The following is a 24,206-nucleotide window of genomic DNA, read 5'->3' as shown; positions in this document are numbered from 1 at the left end:
GTATTTTTTTTGCATGAAGGTTGTGCTGACACACCACTGTTAAAGCTCAGATAAATCCGGTGGAGATTGTTGTTGGTGATGTGGAAGCTTGTACTTAAGCAGCCCTAGAGCTCCTTTTCAGACCGTCCCCAGACTATACCAACATTATACCTACGCTTCCACCTCTCGCTGCTTTCCCAATCCTCTCCTCCAATCTCAGGTGCATCCACTGAATCATTTAGGGAGAGGCGGCTGTCCCTTATTTTCAGGATGAAGCATTGTGCAAATCGGTCTGTTTCCTTGCGTATTAGTAGCACGTGCACCCCCCCTCTCCAGGGAGACCTTCTCATCTCTCTTTATTTACTTATTTATCTGTGTGTTTCCTGCCTGTGTTCTGTCTGTAAACTGGGAATAAAAAGGTCCCACATCCCCAACTATACTCTGCATCAGCTTGGCGCTGAAGAGAGCAGAAAGGATGGATAGAATGAGGGTGGAATTGCGATATGTAAATTTGATGAGGAAACCCCTTTTTTCTTCAAATTTATCCAGCTCTGATTCCTCCAACAAGCAACCACACAAAGCTCTGAAACTACAATAGGGTTTACTGTAATATACCACTGAGGAGTTCTTTACATTACACAGGTGGCGGTTACAATGCAGCTTGTGGGAATACTAAAGGAGTCTTTGTGTAGTGTAGGCTGTTAGTATAAAAGTGTAAGAGTTGAATACCTCCAGGTTGTAACAGCACAAAGCATTTCGTGTGTGTGTGTGTGTGTGTGTGTATATGATTGTGCATCTCTGTAATACATGTCACAAGTACAGTATATATGCACACGTACATGCACGTGCGTGGTCATTGCACACACCCATCCACATGGTGTGTATTTAAATGCTTGATTATGCATTTTGCATAGCTTTGGGACATGCATCACTCTTCCCAGACTGCTAATAAAGTGACCAGGGAGATGGGGAACCTAAATGAATCCTAAAGTGCCTGGCTTGCATTCCTCACTCCCTCACTCTCCCTCACTGCTCTGCTTAGTTATTCCAGCCCGTCGTGAAAAGCTGTGCGCCGCTCAGCTCTCCTTCTCCTTATGTCTGTCTGCTACAGCCAGGTGCTCTGTCTCCTGAAGAGGTGTGGCCTGCTCCTAATTGCCTGGACCACAGTGAACTATGGGCAAATGCTCTGTGTGAAGGAGCACCGTTGAGGAATAATTTTGAATAAATCACATAGTTAGCCGGGTGGTATTTTCTGCTAAATAAGCAGTTCGGCAGCCGTCTCACATGGAGGTGTGAGCGTTAGAATGACGGGTCACTTGCCATAGGTCATGTTGGGGAGGATTTAAATGATTTAAATGATGTCACTGCCACTGAAGGGGACAGGTTGAGGAAGGATGTGTAAGGCAGCACCTCTTTGTTGTTTGAACCTGACAGACTCTCATCCTTCACTCCTTCACTCTCCCCTCTGAAGGAGGGCTCATAGCCCTGGGACGAGGGCTTCTTATGATGAGAGAGGTGAGAGGTTGCTTGGATCTCTTTCACTCTTTCCCTCTCTCTTTCTCTCTCTGCCAGCAGAGAATGTTTTTATTGAAGTCTGAGAAGTGCTGACCACAGAGAGACAAGTCCAGCGCACACTGTAATGTTTTAAATCAGGAGATGAGCCAGTTGTAATAAGCTGCAGCCAAATAGACTCAGGCTTAGTTGATGTCTGCCAAACAAGCAAACATAACGTAATGTTGAATGCAGAAACCATCTGGCAACTGGCTATAACATTTATCTGCTATTACCCCAAGCTCCTTTAGCATCTTTAGCACAGTTTGAAACGAGCACAGGCTCTCAGATCCCATGATAAAGTTCATAAGAGATGCAATAGACTAATTAGATGTAATTCTGTGTTTGATGTCGCCATGAGATTTAAATTGTCTGATGCTGTCTCTCATCATCTTTCATAACCCACCAAGAGTATGTTCAGGCATGAAATGGGAACTTAATGAGTTTATGTATGTGTATGTACGTGCATGTGTTTGGTGCCCTACATATCCATGTCTGATTGCATTTCACATATTAGAGGGAAGAAAAAAAACAAAGGGAAAAGGAGAGGACGGTGTATGCGTGTAGTCTGTTGTCAGTTTGTTTTTGCTGTGAAGGACAGAGAGATTGTCTGCTATTGAACAGACAAGTGCGTCACAACGAGTCAACAGCTGCCATGTCCGACCATTCGGACACTGTAAGTCACAAATTTCAATGTCAGGCTGTTCAAGAATAAGAGCTGCAAAGCTCTCTATAGTCAAATGCCCTCGCCAGAAGAAACGTGTGGAATCATTATGATGCTGTCGCGAACAAGATGAGAATGTTTTTTTCTTTTCAGTTGTGAATGTTTTTTTTTTTTTTTTTTTAAAGCAAATAGAAAGCAGGACAACAAAAGCAATGAGAAACACTTGGCAATCTTTAATTTTTACCATGTAAAAATATACTATTTTATTTTACTTTTTATTAATAGTATTTTTTAAAATATTTTTGTTGTATTTTGGGGGAGAACTTTGCAAATCATCTTTCTTGACTTTTGCTTGACTTTTCCTTTGAGTTGGCTTTTGCTGATATGGCTGTGTCTCTGAGCCTTGTTGTTTATAGGATATCCTCTGCAGTCAGGTCTCATGGAACTGATATCAGTGAACCGCTGCAGGCATCCAAACAATCCTGCCCCAGGCACAGCTATCATTATTTTCTGGGAAGTTGTGTTCATGTACTGTATGTGTGAGTGTGCATCTAAGTATGTATATGTGTGTGTGTGTGTGTGTGTGTGTGTGTGTTTGTGGGTGTGTGTGCGTGTTTGTGGGTGTGTGTGCGTGTTTGTATGCGCTTTGACACAGAGTTAACACTGGTTTACAGCTTAATCAGTCTGTGTAACTGAATGCATATTTATCAGAGAGAAAATTCATGCTCAAAGAATCAGACCTCAGCCCATACATCATTATCAAACACACATACGCACATGCATGCACACCTTGGACACACACAGACACGCACACATGCACACCCTTGGACACACACAGACACACACACGGATCCACATTTCATTAGAGAGGCAGATTCAGGCAGCAGTAGATTAAAAACAACGTGTGTTTTTACAGGTCCATAAATCAAGCATGGGACGAGGGGGATTCATTTAGAGAACACCAGAGTTGTGGCGTAGTTGCCCTCACGTGACTAATGCTTAACTGCGATACTTTGATACACTGCCTTTTTATTAGTTTCATTCTCTCCTGCCCCATATCAATGATTATCTCTCAGCTCACATTTGACTTGCAGAGTAGGCTAGATGTTGTGTTCATTTTGGTTGAAGATTTCGATGATGAAGCGGCTTCCCTAGCTAACCAGTGATTAAGCCTACACATTGGCAAGTGATCAGGCCTACAGAACAGTATAGCAGCATAATGTGTCCTAATTGTACCCAGCTATCGTACATAGGATTGATCTTGCGTCTATGATCTAGATAAAGCACTTTATTTTTCTACTTACAGGTTCTGTATTTGGATGGTAAAGCCAGGTCACATTCTTTATTCTCTCCATGCATTGAACTGGTCTCCCGGTGGATGCTGAACAGGGCTGTTAATCTGTTATTGCTGTTTGGGCTGCTCATACTTTCAAAACGGTACCAGTGTATTAATGGTGTGTGAAGCACTCCTATAAAATGTTTTGTTGATCGGTGATGTTGGGATATAAATGCAACATCACACATGCACACCCACACACTCACTCCCTCTTCATATGTCATACAGCTGTAGTCTGATTGCCCACTCTGCAGGGTGCTTCTGAGGTTTACCTCTGCGTTCATGTGTCTGTGTGTTTGTAATCCCTGGTTTCACAGCCGTCTGTGTGTGTGTCAGTGCTGGTCTCAGGCTAGAGAGCAGGTGTAATTTCCCCTGCACTAAAACCCCAACAAGTGGCACCAGGGGAGAGAGGAGCATATTACAGGTTCAAACGGCTCTGCTCCCGTGGACTACAGAGAGCTACAGGCTCTCCTGACCTGCGACCAGGCACAGCCCTGGTGTGTGTGTGTGTGTGTGTGTTTGTGTGTTTGTATGTTGAGGGAGGCTCAGAGGTGTCGGAGCTGCCTCACTGTGTTTCTTTCATAGTGTAAAGCCTTTATTAGGGTCTGGACCTGTTTGGGGGGCCGCAGGGCAATATTATTTCACATGTTCCAGTCGAGAAATGAGCATGTGTGTGCTTGCGTGTGTGTGGGTGTGTGTTTACTGTACAACTTTTAGATAACCAGCTCTATATAGAGGCAGGTTAGAAGGTGAACAGGTTGGGTAAATATATCAAATAACTCTGTAATGAAAACCTGCTGTAAACCAGTGAACACAGTTTGACCTCTAACCTCTAACTCCCACAGTCAAAACATTATATGTAGACCACAGGGGCTCAGCTGATTAAATCTGCGGGGGGTCTGGATGCCATAAAGAGGAAGTGTGATGTCTCAAACTTTGGTGAGCTTTTTGTTCTACCAGTACTGTCATAATGGATTGGGTTATTATTTTTCTGAGAGGACAGTTGACTTTTAGGCAATTTTTAAAGCAATTTTAGTTGTTGACTTTTTGCAAAATCACTCCCCTGGACAGCAAATGTCCAATCCTTGGATGCAAGAGACAGAATCAGAGTTCAGGGTATCTTTATCAGCTCTGTCCTGCTCCATTAGATTTGGGAAAGATGACACTCCATCCACCCCAGCCAAACTCGTTATCTGAGATAGCGTTATATGTGTTAAACACATTAGTTAGTCCTCAACCTAACAGCCTTTTCTCCTGTAATGTTAAAAGTGAAACACAGTGTTTGGAAATATGAACAATAAAGCATAAATCCAATCTTTTTCTTGATAACACTATCTGACTCTACACTGCAATACAAGAACACTGCTGTGTTTTCATTTTGTTGTCTTCTTCATGGCTCATCAACCGGTGAGGCTGTTAACTTTTTGCCAGGAATATACAGCTTTAGCCTCAGTCTTTTAGCACAAGTAACTATCACAAGTATATATTTTATTTTTAAAATTAGGTAACTGTAAACCTTAAAAAGTCATCCGAAAATGCCGTTTTCAGCCAACTCGATGAGCCAGTGTTAACTTAGTTGTTGCAGTTGATAAAATCTACTTTGCCCTGTTTATGTCTCTATCTGTCAGAAATCAACCCACTGCTTCCAAAATTACTGAGAAATTAAAGCAGTAAATCCGCCCTCACTATTGTTGTAAACTGCACACGGGCCATGCGAGAATGGAAAGCTTGACGGTCGTGGCAACAGTAGTTAAAGGTCATTTGGGTCAGACTCCTATTGGTATTTTAGAGCGCAGGTGCAGAAGTTTCAGTACAAATGTCTGAGGAAAATATTAGCTCTAATTCATTTCTACTTGATAATCCACAGAGCGTCTTCTCCTGCTACAAGATAGAGTAATTTGACAGACCTTTGTCATTCAGGTCTGACTGTGGCAGCGAATGGTGAACAGAGTTAATTGGTGCCTCTCATCTCTCCTCCGAAGGGCACTGCTGCCTAATAATACAGTGTCATGATAAATTAGCCCAAATAAAACCCTACACACAGCAATGAATGATGTGCTTATGTCTGTATGAGTGCATGTGGGTACATGGGCACTTGAATATTTCCTCGAGTGAGTCTGCCTCATTAATTTTTTGGTAACCAAATCTCCATTAGGTTTGAATGAATGACCAAAGTTGAGCCAACTAGGGCAAGCAAGAGGGCCGGACTGATGGGCAGGCGGGAGGTAAAATCACTAGGGATGAAGGGAAGAGTGCAGAGTGTGGGTGAGGAGAGAGTGAAGGAAGGAGTGAGGTGAGGTGAGATGGGGGTGGTGTGGCAAGGATGCTCATCCATTACATCCCACAGCGGCCCAGGGGTTGGCTTCAGCAAGACTGATTCAGAGCGATCAGGTTTGGACTCCATCTCCCATAAATCCTGGCATGTGACGCTGATGGATATGGGCCATAAAGCCTCCCGCTCTGACATGTGGAGAGCAACATGGAGAACCATGGGAAAATGTGAGTGCTCCAGGTTAATGTCAACGAGGCCTGGGAGTGAAGAGGGGATGATGGAGAGAAGGAAAGACAGGGACAGTGAGAGATCAGAGGTGCAGAGAGGGGGATTGAGAAGACTGAGTGGGCCGAGAGCAGAATGTGAAACAGCAGAGAGTATGTGGGAACACTCTAACAGAATTTACTGTGACATTGCAATAATTCAGCTGTCACCATACTGGTTTAAACTCATGTTGCTTGGAGTGCAGTAGGTAGTTGCACCCCATTTGAAAAAGACAAAGACATGTAAATATCTTGACACTGACACTCATTTTGTAATTTATTTCTTCCCATCTTCAAAGCTTGGTAATAAGCCACATGGCTACATCACAGTGTTTGGCAAGAATATTACTGTGTTTTTGTAGTGTAATTAATTGTGTGTGTCTTTTCATTTATTCTGTTATTGTATGTCTACGTGGTGTTTAATGCATGACCAAGATGGATATAGCTCATTAAAAAAGCCTTGTGATTATAAAAGGGCAAAATACAGGAACTGCCGACCTGGCTAGACAGGAAATGGAGACATGTATACTTCCTCATTAACAGAACCCCATTTGGGCCATAAAGTACCATCCCAATGCGCTCAAGGAAAATGCCCTGATTAGAGGAGTGGAGGGGCATTGTTGCCCTAATGAAGGCTTCCCCCACAGTCATTTATGATATTGGTATGGGTGGTATGGTGACTAGGCCTGTGGGATGGGCTGACTTACGGAGAGATGGACGTGAGCTAGCGGATGCAGTGTATTTGGATTGGTGGGAGAGATGAGAGGGCCAGGGGAATGCATATCCACAACTCATTTGCAGGAGTCAGTTTTACTAGGTTGGGCTAATGGAGATGAGCTTGTGTTAAGAGCCAGGGGAGACGCTAATTTTACATAAAACCAAAAGAGGCCTGAGAGCTGCGAGGGTGTGTGTGTTTTGTGTGTTAGGTCAGGTTGTGCTTGCTTTATTCTGCCGGCTCACCAAGCGAACACTGACCATCTTTTCTCATAGAAGCTTTCTCTATCCAGTTTGAAGAGAAACGATTGACGTCACTTATCATTACCATGTTTGCTCTTTTAATTTACATTTTAATGAATTGATATCTGATTTAAAAAACACTGCATTTGGTTTAATCGTGCAGAGAGAGAGAGACCTCCGTTCAGATTTACTGAGATTGCGTTTGAGGATAATCTGCACATTTTTTTGTTTTTTTGTTTTTGCGATTCTGTTGTGAAGAGAGCAAACTTTCATTCCTTCTCTCTGACAAATTCGTGCAAATTAAAGACCTTTGCACAATGTTTCTGCCAATGTTCAAAGGATTTTACCGGCACTACAACAATTTTAGGGAGAGCTGGAGAGTTTTAATAGACAAAATGTTTTATTTGCTGAGCCTTGTGTAGAAACTGCTATTATGTAGGACAGATAATGGGATTTTGTGTGGGAATTTATGAGGCTTTGTTTTTTTGGTGCCATTATGGTTTTTCATAAATAGCATTCTGACTGTCTACTATTTTCCTCTATAAAGTCCTCATCATCTTAGTAATAATGGCAGTCACTGAAGGAGTGCTGCTTTTTATATAGGGAAGAATATTGAACTAACTTCTGCAATGAATTTGAAAAAGTCTTGCTTGGCAAAATCAACATACTTGTAAATATTGATGTTAAGGCCTACTTACAAATACCTCGGCCAAATCTTAAGCATAAACTTCTCTCCTGCGTGCTGCCCACAGCCGTCTCCTCCTCTCCCACCCTCCTAATTTCTCCACTTTTTCTCATCCCACCCCCCATCACTCCCCCCCACCATCGCCACAGGAGCTACCTGAGGCCCTTGTGTCCACCTCATTCATCACCTGGGTTTGATTCCTCTGCTTCGAGAGAGAGAGAGAGAGAGAGAGAGAGAGAGAGAGAGAGAGAGAGAGAGAGAGAGAGAAAGGAAGAAAGAGTTGAGGAGGAAGAGTAAAGAGTCATAACAAACCCTCCTCTGTTCTCTCCTCTTCTTTTCTACCCCCCTTCTTCTGTGTGTGAGGGAGAGATGAATGCAGCCAGTGGAATTAATTGCACCCCGTTACTGAAGATCAGCAAGTTTGCACTGTTGGCGTGCTGATCTGCCATATGGCTGCCCACTAGGTGAACACTTTGATTAATGTTGCCCACTCCCCAGTTTTTTCCCCCACTAATATTTGATTCTGATAACTGAAACTCAGCTCCTCATTCTGAGTCTCTCCATCTTCAGTCCTCACTCTCCTCCTGTTTCTCTTTTGTGTAGTTTTCCTCCACTCACCTGAGCCATCTGTGTTTGCAGGCAAAGTTTGGTTTCCAGTCTTGCATTCTCTTTCATTGTTGTTTTTCTTCAAGTTTCACTTACAAAGTCTTTGTGTGATGTGGCGTCGGTGTGGGCCGTGTGGAGTTTACAGTATCAGTGAGATTAGAGGGAGAAAGAAAGGCCAGAGTGCGTCTGTGTTTGAGAGACGTTTGGAGCTATGGGTAGATGTCCTTTGCAGTTGATTAGGCCCCTGGTGTGCCGAGTGTTTCTCTATTAGCCTCCTCAGCCTCTTGTCTTCTACTGTGCACAGTGACTACTTTCCACCCCAGAGGTCCGGGATACACACACACACACACGCACAAACAAACAGGTACAGACACACACACATGCCATGCACACAGTCAGATAGGAAGCTGTGCTGTGGTCCAGGCAGTAACAAGGAGGTGAACAGATGCTGGAGTCACAATATCAATAGGGCTGAGTGTAGGTAATAATACCTTAGCAGGGTTCATCCATGAGACAGCGCTAACTAGAGAGGCAACTCTCAAGTGGAGCATTCACTATCTGCAAATCACACCATGTAGCTGTGTGTGCATGTGTGTGTTTGTGTTTGTGGGTGCACATACTCCCATTACATGTAGGAGAGAGCCTGTTTTTGCTGCAGGGGAGCAGTGGGATGGTGTCAGTGCCATCATCAACTCTGAGATAAAATGTTCTCACCTAAGGTCACAAGTTCAAGTTTGTTTTCTTTTTTCTTCTGCTATAATGAGGCAGCAATACAGAACACTATGCAGACATCTATGCTGGAGCATCTATTACAATATCTCGGGTGCTTTGTTTTCCCTCTGTTTTATGGCTTGTTCCTGCTGCTCGTCTATTTTGGTTTTCCTCAGTCTTGTTAAGTGCTGCCATTCTCCTGTGTTTGGATGTGGCCCAGAGGGCCCTTAGCAAGACCAGGGGCTGGGAATGAGCTGCGAGCCCCAGCCAGGGGGTGCCCATGGTAGGCTGCCAGTTCCACTAAATCTCCCTGATTACCCGGGGTGGCTGTGGTGTGATGGGGGTGTTACCAAGGTGGTGGGCTCTCCAAAGAGGCTGATTGAGATGCAAATGGGGGCTATAACTCAGAGGTAATGCAGACCTGAGCACCCTTTGCCTCGTCCGTTGCTGCTCACCTCACCCTCTCATCGCTCCCCATTTACTCCAGCATAGGAGGAGGGACTGTTATTGTCACAGGATAAAGTTAGATATTTATCATAGTGTTAGATGGGAGGAGAGAAATAAGATGTTAGTGTGGCGGCTGAGAAGAATAAGAAAGTACGTACATGTAGATTGGTAGTGGTTTTGATGAAAGTAAACAATAACACCAGATACAGCCAGAGTCAGTGCACACACTCCCGTAGCTGACCACATTAGCACACTCGGAGACACACCTGAAGATAGCCAAGTCTGCTTCTGTTTTTTAGAAAGAGCAGATGGACACAATAAAGAGCGAGGGACTCTGCTTGCCAGTAGAAAGGTGGAATGAACAGGGGAAGAGGAGGGGGAGGAGTAATTGCAGAGTCCTTTGCTGAATTGTTCTGTGGATGCAAATTTAAATCCCTCCTATTATTTTAATAATCTGCCTTTTACTGCTTGTGCTCGGATCATTTGTTTGCAAACCAGGTTATTTGGAGAGGGAGGCTCGGGGGTAATTTCATGCTTTGGAGCATTTATATCTATAACTTAATGAGGAGAGGGCCTGTTGTTTCCTGGTAATACACTGCTAGAGGGGAGCAAACTTTTTATTCTCCGTTTAGGGTACTGTTAGAGGGCAATAATGTGAGATTACTCTGATGGAATTAAGGAGCAAACTGAGGAGAGACCTAATGCAGCTTTAGGTGATAGACCAAACTTAATAGTGATGTTTCATTCAAGGTTTTTTAGGTTCATGGGGTGTACCATAGGAGATGGGCTTTCCCATTTGCCCATCACAATAAAAGTGCACAGATTTTTTTCAAAGATTTCTCCAAATTCAAGCATCCTCAATCCCCAACCGCTGCCTAATTGGACTCAGTCTGTTTTTACCCTTATGTACATTTTCTTTTCCTTCTATTAACTCAAGTTCTTAAAATGTTTATGCAGACCGAACGTAGTTTGTATATCAGTTTATGAAATTCAAATCTGTCTCCTGCTTATTGTCACTCAGTTCGTGCCAGGGCAGGGAGTCAGCCTAGTGGCCCAGCCCAACTCAATTTAACACAACCTTATTACATTTAGCTGAGAGACAAAAGAAGGACTCACCATCTCCAGAAAGCAGCACACAGTCTAGTGAGATGATCAGGATTGTTAATGTAGTTACTCTCCTTCAGTGGAGCCAAAGACGTCGTGGGATGTCGCGATGGAGGGAGAAGATGTGTGTCCACGTCTCGTCGTCCACCGCCTCTCCTCCTCTTCCTCTTTCCTTCCTCCTTCGCTCTCATTCCTTCACTCCTCAGTTCCCCTGTGAAGGACTCTTCTCCGGGGCAAATTGAATCAGACTGCATGAATTAAAGCAATAATTCAATTTGTTTACAAGGCATCATTTATTCTCTGTCAGGCCCGCACTCCGTTGACAATCGGTGGCTCGCTGACCCCCGACCTTTGCTGAGGTCACATGATGCATTTATTGCATTGTTCAACGAGAGTCTTTCAAGCTATTATCAGGTGACAGGGGGCTAAAGATGCATGATGAGAATCCTGTTATTCAAATTTGCGCTACACTGTAACAGAATGCAAAACCACATGACCTTATCAGCAGACAGGGTGGATCATGTAAATGGTGCTTGAACAACTACAGTTGGCGGTAATGAATGTTCTCATGAATAGGAAAATTATAATAATGATACTTTCTTATTATTGTTTAATATCTGACAGTGGCACTGTTAGCCTTTTGCTTGTTCCCCCTTTATTTCCCCTTTCTAAAAAATTTCATCCCCGGCTCTTCCATTCATTCATTTGTTATTTTTGTAACGCTAACTCAGTGTCACTACTGTGAGAGAAAACAAGATACTCTATCCCAGAGAGCAGTGAAAAAAAAGGCACAATCTCTTGTATTTCCAGGCTAAACTATTGTGACAGTGGAAAATGGTAAGCAGTTTAGAATATTGCTAAACAAAAGAGCTTTTAATCAAAGTGCATACAAGACCCTGCGGAGTGTAAAACACTCCCTCATCAAAAGGCCTATTATACACTTACTCACATCAAAGGCCTCCATGTTTCTTAATTGCCAGATTCTTTTCTTATTCAATTATGTCATGCTTATGTTTTTATAAAGCTGATACAAAAAAAGCTTGGGTAACCAAATCAAAGGTGCTTAATTTATCATCTCTGTACAGTGATGTGTGTTCACACAGTGTATGTATGTGTAAATGTGTGCATTTCTTTACCAGCCCTCCAGATACCGAGATGATACAAGGCGCAAGTGTTTCAGGAGAAATTAAACAGTGAAAAACTAGCAGGTTTAGATAAAGCAATCACATTACCGCCACACTTGAAAAGAACACATTATTTTGTACTTGAGAGAGTCGCGCTTTATTGCTGACACCCCCAAATAGAAAGTTGTATTTACAGTATAAGTTCACAGGGTCTAGGTTGTTTTTCTCCAACTTTATTGTTATCTAACCACAACATAATCAGCCTCTAAGTCTGCGCGTGCCGTTCATCCAGTCACTAAAGTCCCTGTGCAGAATTGCAAAATAAGCTGGGTGTAAATATGTAATTGCCAGTGCTTATTCTGAGATCTGAAATATTAGGGAGCAATATGGATTGCATTAAAATCCTGGTTGTTAGGGGTATCGGTTACACTGAAGACATGCAGGAAAATGTGCACTGTCTGCGAATCTGGCGGAGATGGAGTTGGTGAGATGAGGGGGGAGATAGGAGCAGGAGAGGGTGAGGAAATGGAGAGGAAGAGACAGAGAGGAAGAGGAGAGTAAGATGAAAATCTCTTGATGTCTTTCTGAGAACATAGACACATTATTTAAATCTCCATCACTTTTTAATGTAAATCTGATCAGGCTCCGCGCTGGACGAAGAGGGGGAGAAGTGAGGCAGAAACGGAGACACACACACACACACACACACGCACACACACTTATATACATAGGAAGACAGAGAGCAGGTTTATAATATAACATTGTTAGGATTGAAAGCTGAATGTTACCATCTCACTTCACACTTTATCTGCTATAGAACACAAATGTGCACAAAACACTTTTGAAAAGATATCAGCTGTCCTTTGCCTTAATGAAAAAACACTCACGCAGGCTGGCTGCTGAATATTTTGTGTGTGCGTTTTGGTACATATGGGTGCATGTGTAAGTTTGTATGTGCGTGTGTATGTGTGCGTTTGTGTGGAATCTGATATCTGCCTCAGGCCCCATGGCCCTGGTCTGTCTGCATCCGAAAAGCAAACTCTGCAATTATGATGACCGCCCTGTCCTTTTCATTTCCCATCTCTGTCTCTCTCTCATTCTGTCTGTCTGTCTCTCTCTCTCTCTCTCTCTCTCTGTCTGTCTCTCTTTCCCTCTTTCTGTCTTTATTTTTCTCTCTCTCTCTGACCTGTCTGTCTCTCTCCTGAAAGGTAAAGAAATTCTCAACAGTTAGCCAATAACAGGTTTGATCACACCGCGTAAGTCTTCTTGCACTTCCTTCTGTGTGCAGTCTGCCTCTCACACATGCTTAAATATCACCTTTCCTTCTGCTTCTGATATCTTATTTATGTTTTTCGGCGACAACCTCAACATCGCACACATAGTTCTCAAACAAACAAGGAGTTTTGTGTATTTGTATGATTTTAGTTGAAGTATTAACACCTCTAATGTGAATGAACTTAAAAAATGACTAATTAATGATGCAAAAAATGTTACTATTATCATGATGGTTTCCTACATTTTTTCTCATTGTCAGTTTTTATTTCATTCTATAAATTTTTAATATTGTTGGTATTTTTTGCATGATATTCCCAATTTAAACTGTGGTCTGAAATTTATATTATATTATATTATATATATTGTATTTGTGGAAAGTAGCTGAGCACATTTACTTTATTACTGTACTGTACTTGTGCTTTACTTGAATATTGCTATTTGATGATACTGTACTTTTACTCCACTACATTACAGGGAAATATACTTTTTACTTCACTAAATTTATTTGATAGTTAAAGTTCATAGTTACATTGCAGATTAAGAATTTGAAAACCTATAATGAGCATATAAAATATAATGCATCGCTATACAGTGAATTAAATTACACAGCAGTATATAAAGTACTTAAATTCGCTTCACCTCAACCAGCTATAACATTAAAATTCTGCTTACATGTTAATGCATCAGTATTAATAATCCTATACTATAAAATGTAATTGTCTAACTCTAACTTTGTCAGCATAATCAGTAACTTTTGTTTATTAAAGGTACATATGCTGCCAATACTTACTGATACATTTGCCTAAGTCAGTTTTTTAATAGAGGAGTTGGAATGAAGTATTTTAATGTTTATCTGTAGTTATTTTTGCCTTTTGTCATTTCAAATCCTCCCTCCTTCTTTGTGTTTTCTCTCAGCATGTTCAGTGTTTCTCTGCAGCCTTTACACAGCTTCTTGTCAGGTCTCAGTGAGTGATTACCTGATTGAAGTGCTTACTAATTAATATGTTTCATTAATTACAGTCATTAATGCTGTGTTTACTAACATGGCCCTGCTGTACCCTCAGTGCGTCAAATGTCAGCAAGTACTTAACTTAGGCCTGGCCTTTACTCCCTGTGTGTGTGTGTGTGTGTGTGTTTGTGTGTGTGTTTGTGTGTGTGTTGTGTGTGTGTGTGTGTGTGTGTGTGTGTGTGTGTGGTGTGTGTGTGTGTGTGTGTGTGTGGTGTGTGTGTGTGTGTGTGTGTGGTGTGTGTGTGTGTGTGTGTGTGTGTGTGTGAGAGAGAGAGAGAGGTACCCCTGATGTCCGTGTTAAGAGTATCAGCACGTATGTGCCTCATTCTCCATGTTTCTCATCTGGAAAATCATCCCATGTCCTTCCTTCACCTTTCCCATATCTGCCCCTGCAATTGCTTGATTTGTAACTTGATTTCAGGAAAGGGAAAACCTGTAGATTATCCAGCTTTCATTAGGGGGGAAAAACCCAGTCCGTTTCAGAGAAAGAAGAAATCAATTTAATACAGACTTAACTGGAGGAAATTGCATATTCTGCCTGTATGTGCTGAACAGGCACTTTCTCTTCCTCACCAGAGACCTGCCTCCCTATTAATTGCAGTGTGTGTGCATGTCAGTGAGTAAGTGGATGTGTATGTGTATGTGCACACTTGTTTGTTTGTGTGTGTTTGTGTTTGTAATGTGCAGAGCGTCTGAATTCATTTCTGTGCTAGGTGTTTGAATGCATGTTGCTTGAGTGTGTATTCAGTCTCTTTGTGTGTGGAGGTCAGTTCTCCGATCTGCGGTAAGGCACTCAGCCAGATGTGTCTGTTTCTTTATTTGTGGTGTGCATGTGCGTTCACCGCACGTGGTGTGTGTCCATATTTCTTTGTTGGTGTATGGAGCGTGCATAAGCACAAGCGCATGTGACTTAGCCAGGTGGAGAGGAGATTGGTTGGTATTTATGAACAAACGTCATAATTGTGACAGGATGATATACGAGCAGCACATTCCACGGTTTCCCCCCTCCTTTCTGTTCTCTTTTTCTTTTTGCTAAAAATATATATCAATGATAAAATACAGTCTTAAAAGCTGATGACCAATTTAGTGTGGCGTGTTGCGGACAAGGTCATGGAGATCTGAGTTCCTCTCTGTTCCTCCCTCCGAGGCCTGTTCTAATCTACAGAGCAAGAAGAGGGGCTCAAAGTCATTTCTCTAATTGCTTTTATAAGGTGCCCTTTTCACATGGTGTCTTCCCTGCTCATTCACTTTCACCGCCATTACAAAACCTTACCTCCGCACCTGCAAGTAAAAATATAGCCATTGAATATTGCCATTGCTTTATACTGATATTAGTTGTCTTATATTCACAGAGAGTGAGAGAAACTATATCAAACTATAGAAATGGTTCACTTTTTATCTTCCCCTACTCACTCTTTAACCATCCCTCTCCCTGCCTGAGGTGTTAACTGAGGTCTGCAGGCCAAGTGTTTCATCTATATGGGGGGGACTTTTGATTTCTTAAGTGTTGTCCCTGCATTGGTGATCTATAAGGGGAGCTGAGGTGGTGAGGGGGCAGCATGGGGTGAGGGAAGATGGAAACAGGGGTTAAAGTGTGAGAGGGAGGGCTGAGAGGGATAAGGGGAGAGGGGGATGAGATTGAGCCTAGTGCATTAAGACAGTGTATTATTTGGCGGTTCCACTTGCTTGCGTCCATTAGGGGCGGCTGCTGTGCTATTAAAGGGGTCAGCGAAGTGTGTGTACCTGTGTGTGCACATGTGTGAGTATGCCTACATGTGTGTGTTTTAAGAGTTAGTAGAGTGGTCCAGTATCTTATTGAACAGGATGGGGCTCCCCTGCTCTAATACCTCTTCATTTTATTGGATTGGATGGTCCCAGTTATAATTGTATTAGAGCTCTTCCCCCTCCATCCCCCACTCTGTCTCCGTCTTTCTCCACAACAGTGACCACACGTCATTCCCCAACACACGTGGAAAACACCAGGAGAGATGAGGAGAACCTCTGCAGAGGCCAGCTACCTCAACTCACGGGGGCACACTTTTTCCCCTCCTTCCTTCTTTTCCTCCTCCTGATGAAAGTCGTGAAGGTCATTGTCACGTTACAGACAGCTGTTCTCTTGGGCTGACGGCTGGAGGTGTGTGTGTGTGTGTGTGTGTGTGTGTGTGTGTGTGTGTGTGTGTGTGTTGGGTGGGTGGGTGGGTGGGGGGATGAGAGGTGGCGGCAGGAGTGGAGGGCTGAGGGATCTGATGCCCCTGTTATCGTCTTGGTGACCTTGCCGCTTTCTCTCTCAAACATGCGTCTCTTTTGCGGATGTGCAGCCATGAAGACGAGCACACAGTCGTCGCAATTTCGAGTTTTCAAGCCCTAAAAGCTTATTTACACGTCTGTTTCATTCATAATTAGCCTTTTGCTTTTAGATGGAGCAATAGGTTGTGTGTAGCTGGGGGCGGTGAGCTCTGTCACCCCGAGCCGAGCTCTGTGGTGTTGCACACTCAGCGATTACTCCAGAGTTAACCAGAGAGGCTTTGCTGCCTCTCACTTTTCCTTCGCCCTTGAAGAGACCAGGAGTTGTCAGGGTCCTCATAAAAACCCTGAACGATTGCGGCCGTGCGTTCTCCCTCTCTTTTTCTACCCCTTTTTTTCCTCTTCTCCTTCCAAAACCTGGCCATCTGTCTAATTGTTCACCTCCATCGCTTTAATGCTTTTTACATGCTTTTCCCCCCCTCTTTCCAGGCAATAAACTTTATTTTCTTCGCAAGACTTCAATCTGCAGGGGGAGGGTAGGCGGACGGGCAGGCAGGCAGGCAGGCAGGCTGCTCACCTTCTCCCTGCTGGATTTGCTCCAGTGGCCCCCCTTCAACCCCCCTCTATCCTCCCTCTGGTCTCCCATTACTCCATCTCGCCTTCCCTTTTCCCCCCTGTCTCTAGAGAAGGGGATATGTGTTCGTCAAGCTGACACCTGCTCTCATCTTCTCTGCTGGTCATACACACACTGAGGGCTACCCTGTTGAGGAGGCCTTATACTGACCTGTTAATGATCACACTGCTGCGTGCTCTGACCTTGTTCGGAAGTAATGTTTCATTTTTCTCATTGTATAATTCAATTCTCCATTTCCAAAGAACCGAAGCCTTTTTTTTTTTTAAACACACATTTAAACTGTAAAGTTTTCTCATTACATCACTCAGCTTCCTCTTACACTTGTATGAATACCTGGTGTCCAAATATTTGTTTCACAGCTAAGGCCTTTTTCCTTTTACCTGCATCTCTGTTAATGTATACTGTGTAAAAGTAGCTAGGAGTGTAAATGCATATTGCAGATAGAAGTCATTAAATTAGACAGTTGTCTCCTCTCACCTGTGATTACTGCTGTGTGCAGATCATATAAGCAGGTACCCTATAATCATATCTATAATAGCCATAATCAGCCCTTTAATGCTTTGTAATAGCATCCATATAATGGTATAGAGTAGCATCAAGAGAATAATTCAGGCATAGATAATGGTGTGATACCCTTGAGTCACAACATTGAATTTGTTGTGTGTGTGTGTGGGTGTGCGTGTGCCTGTGTATGCATGTATAAATACACCCTGGGGCAGTTAAGGTGTCTGTAAAATGCCTGAAGAATCACATTTCCATCAGAAGGCGCTCTTAACCCTTTGTTGTTTTCTTTGTGCTCACTGCTCCATGGAGCGTCCTCGCTGTGAGTGTCATGTACACTTAGCTCTGCGAAGACAGACACGCAGAGGAAAGACGTTCCCATATGACGCCCACAGACTGGAGATCAGATCAGTGGAAAAGGCTGACAAGGGAACAGCAGCAGCAGCAGCGGTGGCGGCGGCGGGTGGAGAGCGGAACGCTGAACGCTCTTCCGGGGTGTAATGTGAGCTGACAGTGTTCCTCTGGGATGGCGGGCAGGACGAAGGGGAGAGGTAGCATCAGGAATACCTGGCGCTACTGAAGCCAGAGCCCAGCTGGGAGTCCTGGGAGAAATATCTGCTTTTCCCTTCCCAGCATGAGGGATGAGTGTAATGGACCGTTAGTCTGAACCGAACACGCTCCACCTCGATTCACACTGTACACACTTGTGCTAACATACACCAAGGTCCCAGATGAACTCGTATGTTGAATGGAGACTGAACCTGGATTGTCTGTTGAGAGTGTTCTGATAAAGATGTAGAGAAAGGCAAGAGGGAGTAGAGAGAACGACAGACAGTAAGGCAGGTAGAGAGTCTTAAGTTGACATGCTTTCTCACAGACAAAAAACATGGTCATATGCTGTTATTAAAGACATATGCTTCTTTAGGCCTGCATGTCTCTGATGAGGCCTTTGCCCTGCAGCAGAATGCTACAGTGGGATGGAGAGGATGATGAATATTTAGCCTGTCTTCCTCAGTGTGTAAATGCAGCTATGCATTCACTTCTTAAGTCATTTATCTTTCTCTGCTCCTCTCCTATCCTCACCCTGTCTCCCCAACATATGGTGTAAGATGAGCCACACATACACACAAACACGTGCTGAGAACGCACAAAATCTATGGAGTTCTTTAGGAGACTTTAGACAGGACTGTGACCACGTGTCAGCACTCTTACTCTTCTCACATCATTTTTACCAGTCTGAGTAATAGTAGCAGTCAAGTCAAGTCAATTTTATTAATATAGCCCAAAATCACAAATCACAAATTTGCCTTTAAGGGCTTTAGAATCCGCAGAGCACAGGATATCTTTCATACTTAGACCCTCAATTTGGAAGAAACCTCAAGAACAGCCACACAGGAGGGATATCTCTCTCTCTCTCTCTCTCTCTCTCTCTCTCTCTCTCTCTCTCTCTCTCTCTCTCTCTCTCTCTCTCTCTCTCTCTCTCTCTCTCTCTCTCTCTCTCTCTCTCTCTCTCTCTCTCTCTCTCTCAGGATGGACAGATTATTCTCTACTTATACTCTACTGGGGAAAACCTGTTCCATTGCCATTTAAACACTTTTTACTATTTGAACCCAGGCTTTGTGATAACTGTTTATTTCTGATGAAGCTGATGACAGTTGGCAAAGACCCTAAGTAATGGTGGTGACCTTATTGCTCATATGTTTGTGTTTTCTGTCCCAACAGCACAAAGCAAGAGTAGAAGCCATGATGTGCGACCTGGCCTCTCTCCGCAGTGTCAGGGAGTTTGCTGAGTCTTTCAAGGCCAAGAAACTGTGAGTATAAACCACAGAATGAATGATCTGGTTTTCACATGCAGCTGTAAGATGTTTTTGATATTTGTTGCGCAGGTTTTGGTAGGATCAGAGGCAATACTTACAAAATGCCTACTTTCCTATATTATGTTATATTTTAGGGGGGTCAAAGTTAATTTTAGGTGACCTTTGGCAGTGCACATTGCTATTGCTTGTGCAGATATTCAAGCACATGAATGTTTTCTATATTTCTCACTTGTGTGTTTGGGCTTAAAACAGAGTTAGACTGGTTTCTCCAATATCCTAGGTACCTGTTTTGAATTGAAGCTCAGATGTTTAAAATAATCACTTGAATTAGTGTGGATCTAAAAGACCATCAAAAGCAAGGGAGTGGGGGGTGGGGGGGTGGGGGTGGGCAGTGGGGGGGGCATTGTGAACAGACAGGTCAGAGCTCTTTATAAAACGGTTTGTGAATAGAATGAATTGCAGCAAGTCCAACTAACGAATCATGGCACTGTCTCTCAGTTGTTCGGGGCAGACTTTTAGTAGCCATCAGTCCCACTTCAAATGTCTGGCTTTTTTCAGTCGACTTACACAGGAAAAGAGAAAGAAAAGGAAACACAGGGAGAGAGAAACAGATAAGTAAAAAGCGATGAGGACTTAACAGGGCCTCTCATTCAAGCTGGTCACTGTCTTCTTCACATTTACTTCCTCTACACACCATACTTAAAGGACATCCTGATCCAACTGTTACTGATGGACACCATATGGACAAGGCCCCAGGAGAGTGAGTGTGTGTGTGTGTGTGTGTGTGTGTATGTGTGTATTTGTGTCGTTTTGCTTGACATTGGTCAACAGACTACCAGACTTCATCGCACTTATTTTGTGGTGGTCAGCTTTTACGGCATGTGTCTTGCGTCTTGTTGCCGGTCGCACAGTTGCTATTTTGGGGTCATGTATTCTGTCATCCATACTGTTCATCCACCGGCAGGTCTCTAGGCAGGGGAGTGTGCAAATGTGTTTGTGTGTGTGGGTAGTGGTGTCAGGGGAGCCCCTTGGGGAGAGGCAGGGCAGTCATCGCCCGTAGCAGCCCTCGGGCAGGGTATGGCCATCCAGGACACGTGTTTGGGTCACAGCCAAACCTTACCGTGGCTTCCCTCACTCCGTGTCCTATAGCTCCCTCCTATTTCGTACATGTGTCCGTCCCATCGTCAGTCAAGTACTGTATGCTGACCTCTCTTTAACCCCACTGGTTTTGTTTTTTGCATACAACCTTTTTGCAATTTGTTTATGTGGCTCAGTTTCTCCCTCTCTCATGTTGTCTCTCACTCTTTCTCTGTCTGTGTCGCTCTCTCTCTACCTCAGTATTTTGGCAAGGTTGTATTTCTTCATTAGCTGTGCTGTTTGGGGGGAGTGGGGGAGTCCCAGGGGACGTCAGAGTACATTAATTCTCATCAGAAGGCGAACAGAGCAGAGTAGAGGCTGGGAGCTCTGAGCTGTGAATGGCACTGGGCAGCTGTCTGAGTCTACCACCACTCTATTACTGCACGTATGTCTTCAGGCATAACACACCCAGGAGTGCGCACACACAACACGCACATCTATGTGCATACATGCATGGACACACACACACAGACACAGACGATTCTGTGCGCATACATGTACTCACACAATTTTGTAAACACACAGAGACAAACAGACACACACAGTCATACACGCATGCACAATAATGCTCCTGCAGCGTGTCATTGACAGGTGAAATGTAATCAGAGTCCTTTTCTTTTCCTTCTCTCGTTTCTCACTCCCTTGCTTTTAAGTGCTTTAGTCAGTGGCTTTCACGCTGCTTTGTGTTCCATTGACCCCAATTCTGCTTTAATTGCCTGTCCTTTGAAATGAAATTACCTGGATATTGATATTGTTGAATGCAGTGCAATTTCATTGGGATGTAATTGATGGAGGACAGTGCTGACAGAGTGCCCCTAATACAATTTCTACTGAACGGTCCGTAATTAACACATGCAATTTGTTTTCACCTGTGATTTTTTTAAACTGCATTTATCCTGTTCTGATATCAAGTGTATTGTGTGTAATAGGTGGTCTGTATAAATACATGCAAGCCAAGATCACATTAGACTGCCATTCCTCCATTCGTTATTATGGTGACTGTAACACTGTCAAAATGTTGTGTGACTCTGCACACTTAACAGTTTTGCAGTTCTGGTGTGTGTGTGTGTTTGAATATGGACCAGGATGAGTGATGTACACATATCTATATGCGTGTTGTTGTTACCAGTTTTGCTGTTGCCAATAAAGTGCAGTGTTAATGACCAGTAGTCGGAGCCCAGCTCACACAGGCAATATCTTCTGCTGGTCCACATTATCATAGAGGTCAGGGGTCATACCCAGGGGGGTTATTTAAAGTAAATATATAAACTGATGACTCCCTGTTTGGTAGTTAACACCCTCGTTTGACCAGCGCTGAGATTGCACAGTGCACACAGTGTTGTGTGAGGTCTTAATGTGGAGAGAGGGACTGTGGTACGCGGCAATAGGCCTATTAAAGACATTCATTAGACTTGTGCTTATGAGAGAGGGACTAACTGGTGGGCAGTTGAATTAACAGGCTTTTTACATTACAAGCAGACTCACCAGAGGCCCATCTCAGCTGCGTGCTGGGAAATCGCTCTGCCGGCCAGAGAAAAGTTGGTTATTGGAGTTTTTGATCACAAATTTGTGATATACTTTGAGTGACATAGTTTTTTTTTTGTCAGGCGTCTGTCTTTACAGTGCACGTTCACAACAAAATAAACAAAGCAAACATAACCTGAAGAGTTGTAACTGACATAAGGACTAGTTTCAAACAACAGCTCCAGTAAAAGGTTGAAAAGTTAGGTCAACAGTTCATGTGCAGCCTCTAACCAGTTGTACATTGGGGACAGAGCCAAGAGTTTTGCCTTGTATAGCACAATGTAACTGTACTTCACACTCTATTAGGCAGGGGAACACTGGGCCAAAATCAACCAATGTGATTTGTTTGCTTTTTAGCTGAGAGCAGTTTCAGAGCAGGCACTGACATCACAGCAGCTGAGGTGTTTTACTCTTATATCTTGTTTTATCAAGTTTATGTGCAGGTCACAAAGGTCATTTATTTAGATGTGTTTTCTACCAAGCTAATAAGTCAGACTTCCTTACCTTGTTGTATTTTGGGTTAAAATTTGCATATCTCGCTGCTAGTGTGTGCTCTGTTGATAATGTGCTGAGGTCGGCATTCTTTAAGTTGACTTGTGACTAGGTTTGTGCTCTTTAATGAACCTTGTGTGTTCGGAGGCCTGAAGGTGATCGTACAGTGCACTCCTATGTAATAGCATGGGATAGCTCATTATGGCAGAGCATAACAATTCACACATTAATTTTCCAGCATCCAGTTTTTAATTAATCCAGTAGGCAGTCTTAAACACAGGGTACACAAATTGCCTTCGGCCTCATAATTAATTCTAATGGAAGAAATTAAAAATTGGTGGGGTGTGTTTGGATTGTTCGGCTGTGTTACTGTGGTTTCGAGCTCGCTGGAGCGCCGCTGTCACCGACAAGGATCTCTCACTGCCCTGACCAATCCAGCAATCTCCATTCACTGGCACGCGAGCAGGGAGCGTTACTCACTCGCCCACACAAAGTCTGCAAGAATGGAAATGCGTTGCGTCTCTGAATTAAGGCAGTTGCTTTTTATATCATGACTTGTGTGTGCGTATATCCTTTGATCTGCTCTTTTCTGCTCAGCCTTTCCGAGTCGATCTGTTGGTGGGTTTTGGTTACCCAGAGTAGTTACACAGAGCCTGTCTCAACACCCATTACTTCCACCACTCTCATGTGTTGAAACGGTTTGAGATTGCTTTTCATTGTGTTGTTGCTCTTGGATTGCAGCCAACTGTATTCAGTATCTACAGTACCTGTCGAGCCATTGGGAGTTGCACTGGAAACCTCTGTATCATATCAGCATTAGTGATGCTCTGTCTCTGTAGACCTCTAAAGTCTACCGCACTCTGGAATAAGACACCTTGTTTGCTTTCTCTGCCTTCACTTCTCACTATTCCATCCTCTTTTTTTGTTTCTTCTCCCCGTCTCTCCCTAACTATTCTTCCTCAGCCTGGTGTGAAAATCCCCCTTTTATGCCACTGTGTCACCCAAACTATATCTAAAATTGTCAATAAGAGGTGCATTAATGAGAATAGCAGCACTCTGTTTAAGGAAGCAACAGCCATGACACCAAGTATAACAGCAGAGTCTATGTGTGACCATCTTAGTCAGTTTAACTCTAAAATTCTCAGTGCTATTGCATCTGTCGAGGTTAAAATGATCTCTGGTAAACATAAAGCACGATGGAGAAATGTCACAGCAGTAGCAAATTAAAAGAGAAGGTGCAGGAAGGCTTTTTAAAGAGAGACTCTGTATCTGTAACTCTGTGTTATGCAGGGCTAGACAATCTTATTTCTTTAATATTGTTAATGGGAATATTAACAACACTTGCGCTGTATTTGCCACTGTGGATACATTAACAAATCCCTCTACACAGTTACCTCAAGAGTTTATATTGGCTAAAAAAGTGTAATGAGTTTGCTTCTTTTTTTCCATCAGATAATTACATTACATTAAAATCATTACAACATGACAAGATTACAACATTAAACAACACAAGGTCTTAGTTCCACTCAGTCGAATAACGGCTTAACGAAATCTATACCAACACAAAAAATATAGTCTTTATGTCTATGTTTTAAAAGTGTTTTTAGCATCCGAACTTTTACAAATTGTGACTGGCTTCCTTTTTTCAGGCACTTTCCTAGCATCACTTAAGACTACAGTTATCAAACCCCCCCTGAAAAAGAGAAACCTGGATGCCTCTGCACTTAGTAATTACAGGCCTATCTCAAACCTCCCATTCATAGGCAAGGTTATTAAGAAAGTAATTTTTAAACAATCAGTAACTACTTGACCATAATTGGCTACTATGACAACTTCCAATCAGGTTTTCGTCAACATCACAGTTCTAAAACCAC

The 24,206-nt window shown here is 43.2% G+C and overlaps 1 protein-coding gene across 1 annotated transcript in view; it reads left to right on the top strand.

The window, feature by feature from the left end:
* The window catches only part of wwox (WW domain containing oxidoreductase), a 134,308-nt gene that overhangs the window by 16,109 nt on the left and 93,993 nt on the right, over positions 1 to 24,206 (top strand). Inside the window, exon 6 of the mRNA XM_056387400.1 lies at positions 19,085 to 19,173. Within this exon, the coding sequence (XP_056243375.1) occupies positions 19,085 to 19,173 (89 nt within the window). The remainder of the gene's footprint in view (positions 1 to 19,084; positions 19,174 to 24,206) is intronic.

This window comes from Seriola aureovittata, chromosome 10 (genome assembly GCF_021018895.1).
Source record: "Seriola aureovittata isolate HTS-2021-v1 ecotype China chromosome 10, ASM2101889v1, whole genome shotgun sequence".
NCBI lineage: Eukaryota > Metazoa > Chordata > Actinopteri > Carangiformes > Carangidae > Seriola > Seriola aureovittata.
The sequence above is the reverse complement of the archived record's forward strand: the minus strand, read 5'-3'. Positions and strand labels throughout refer to the sequence as shown.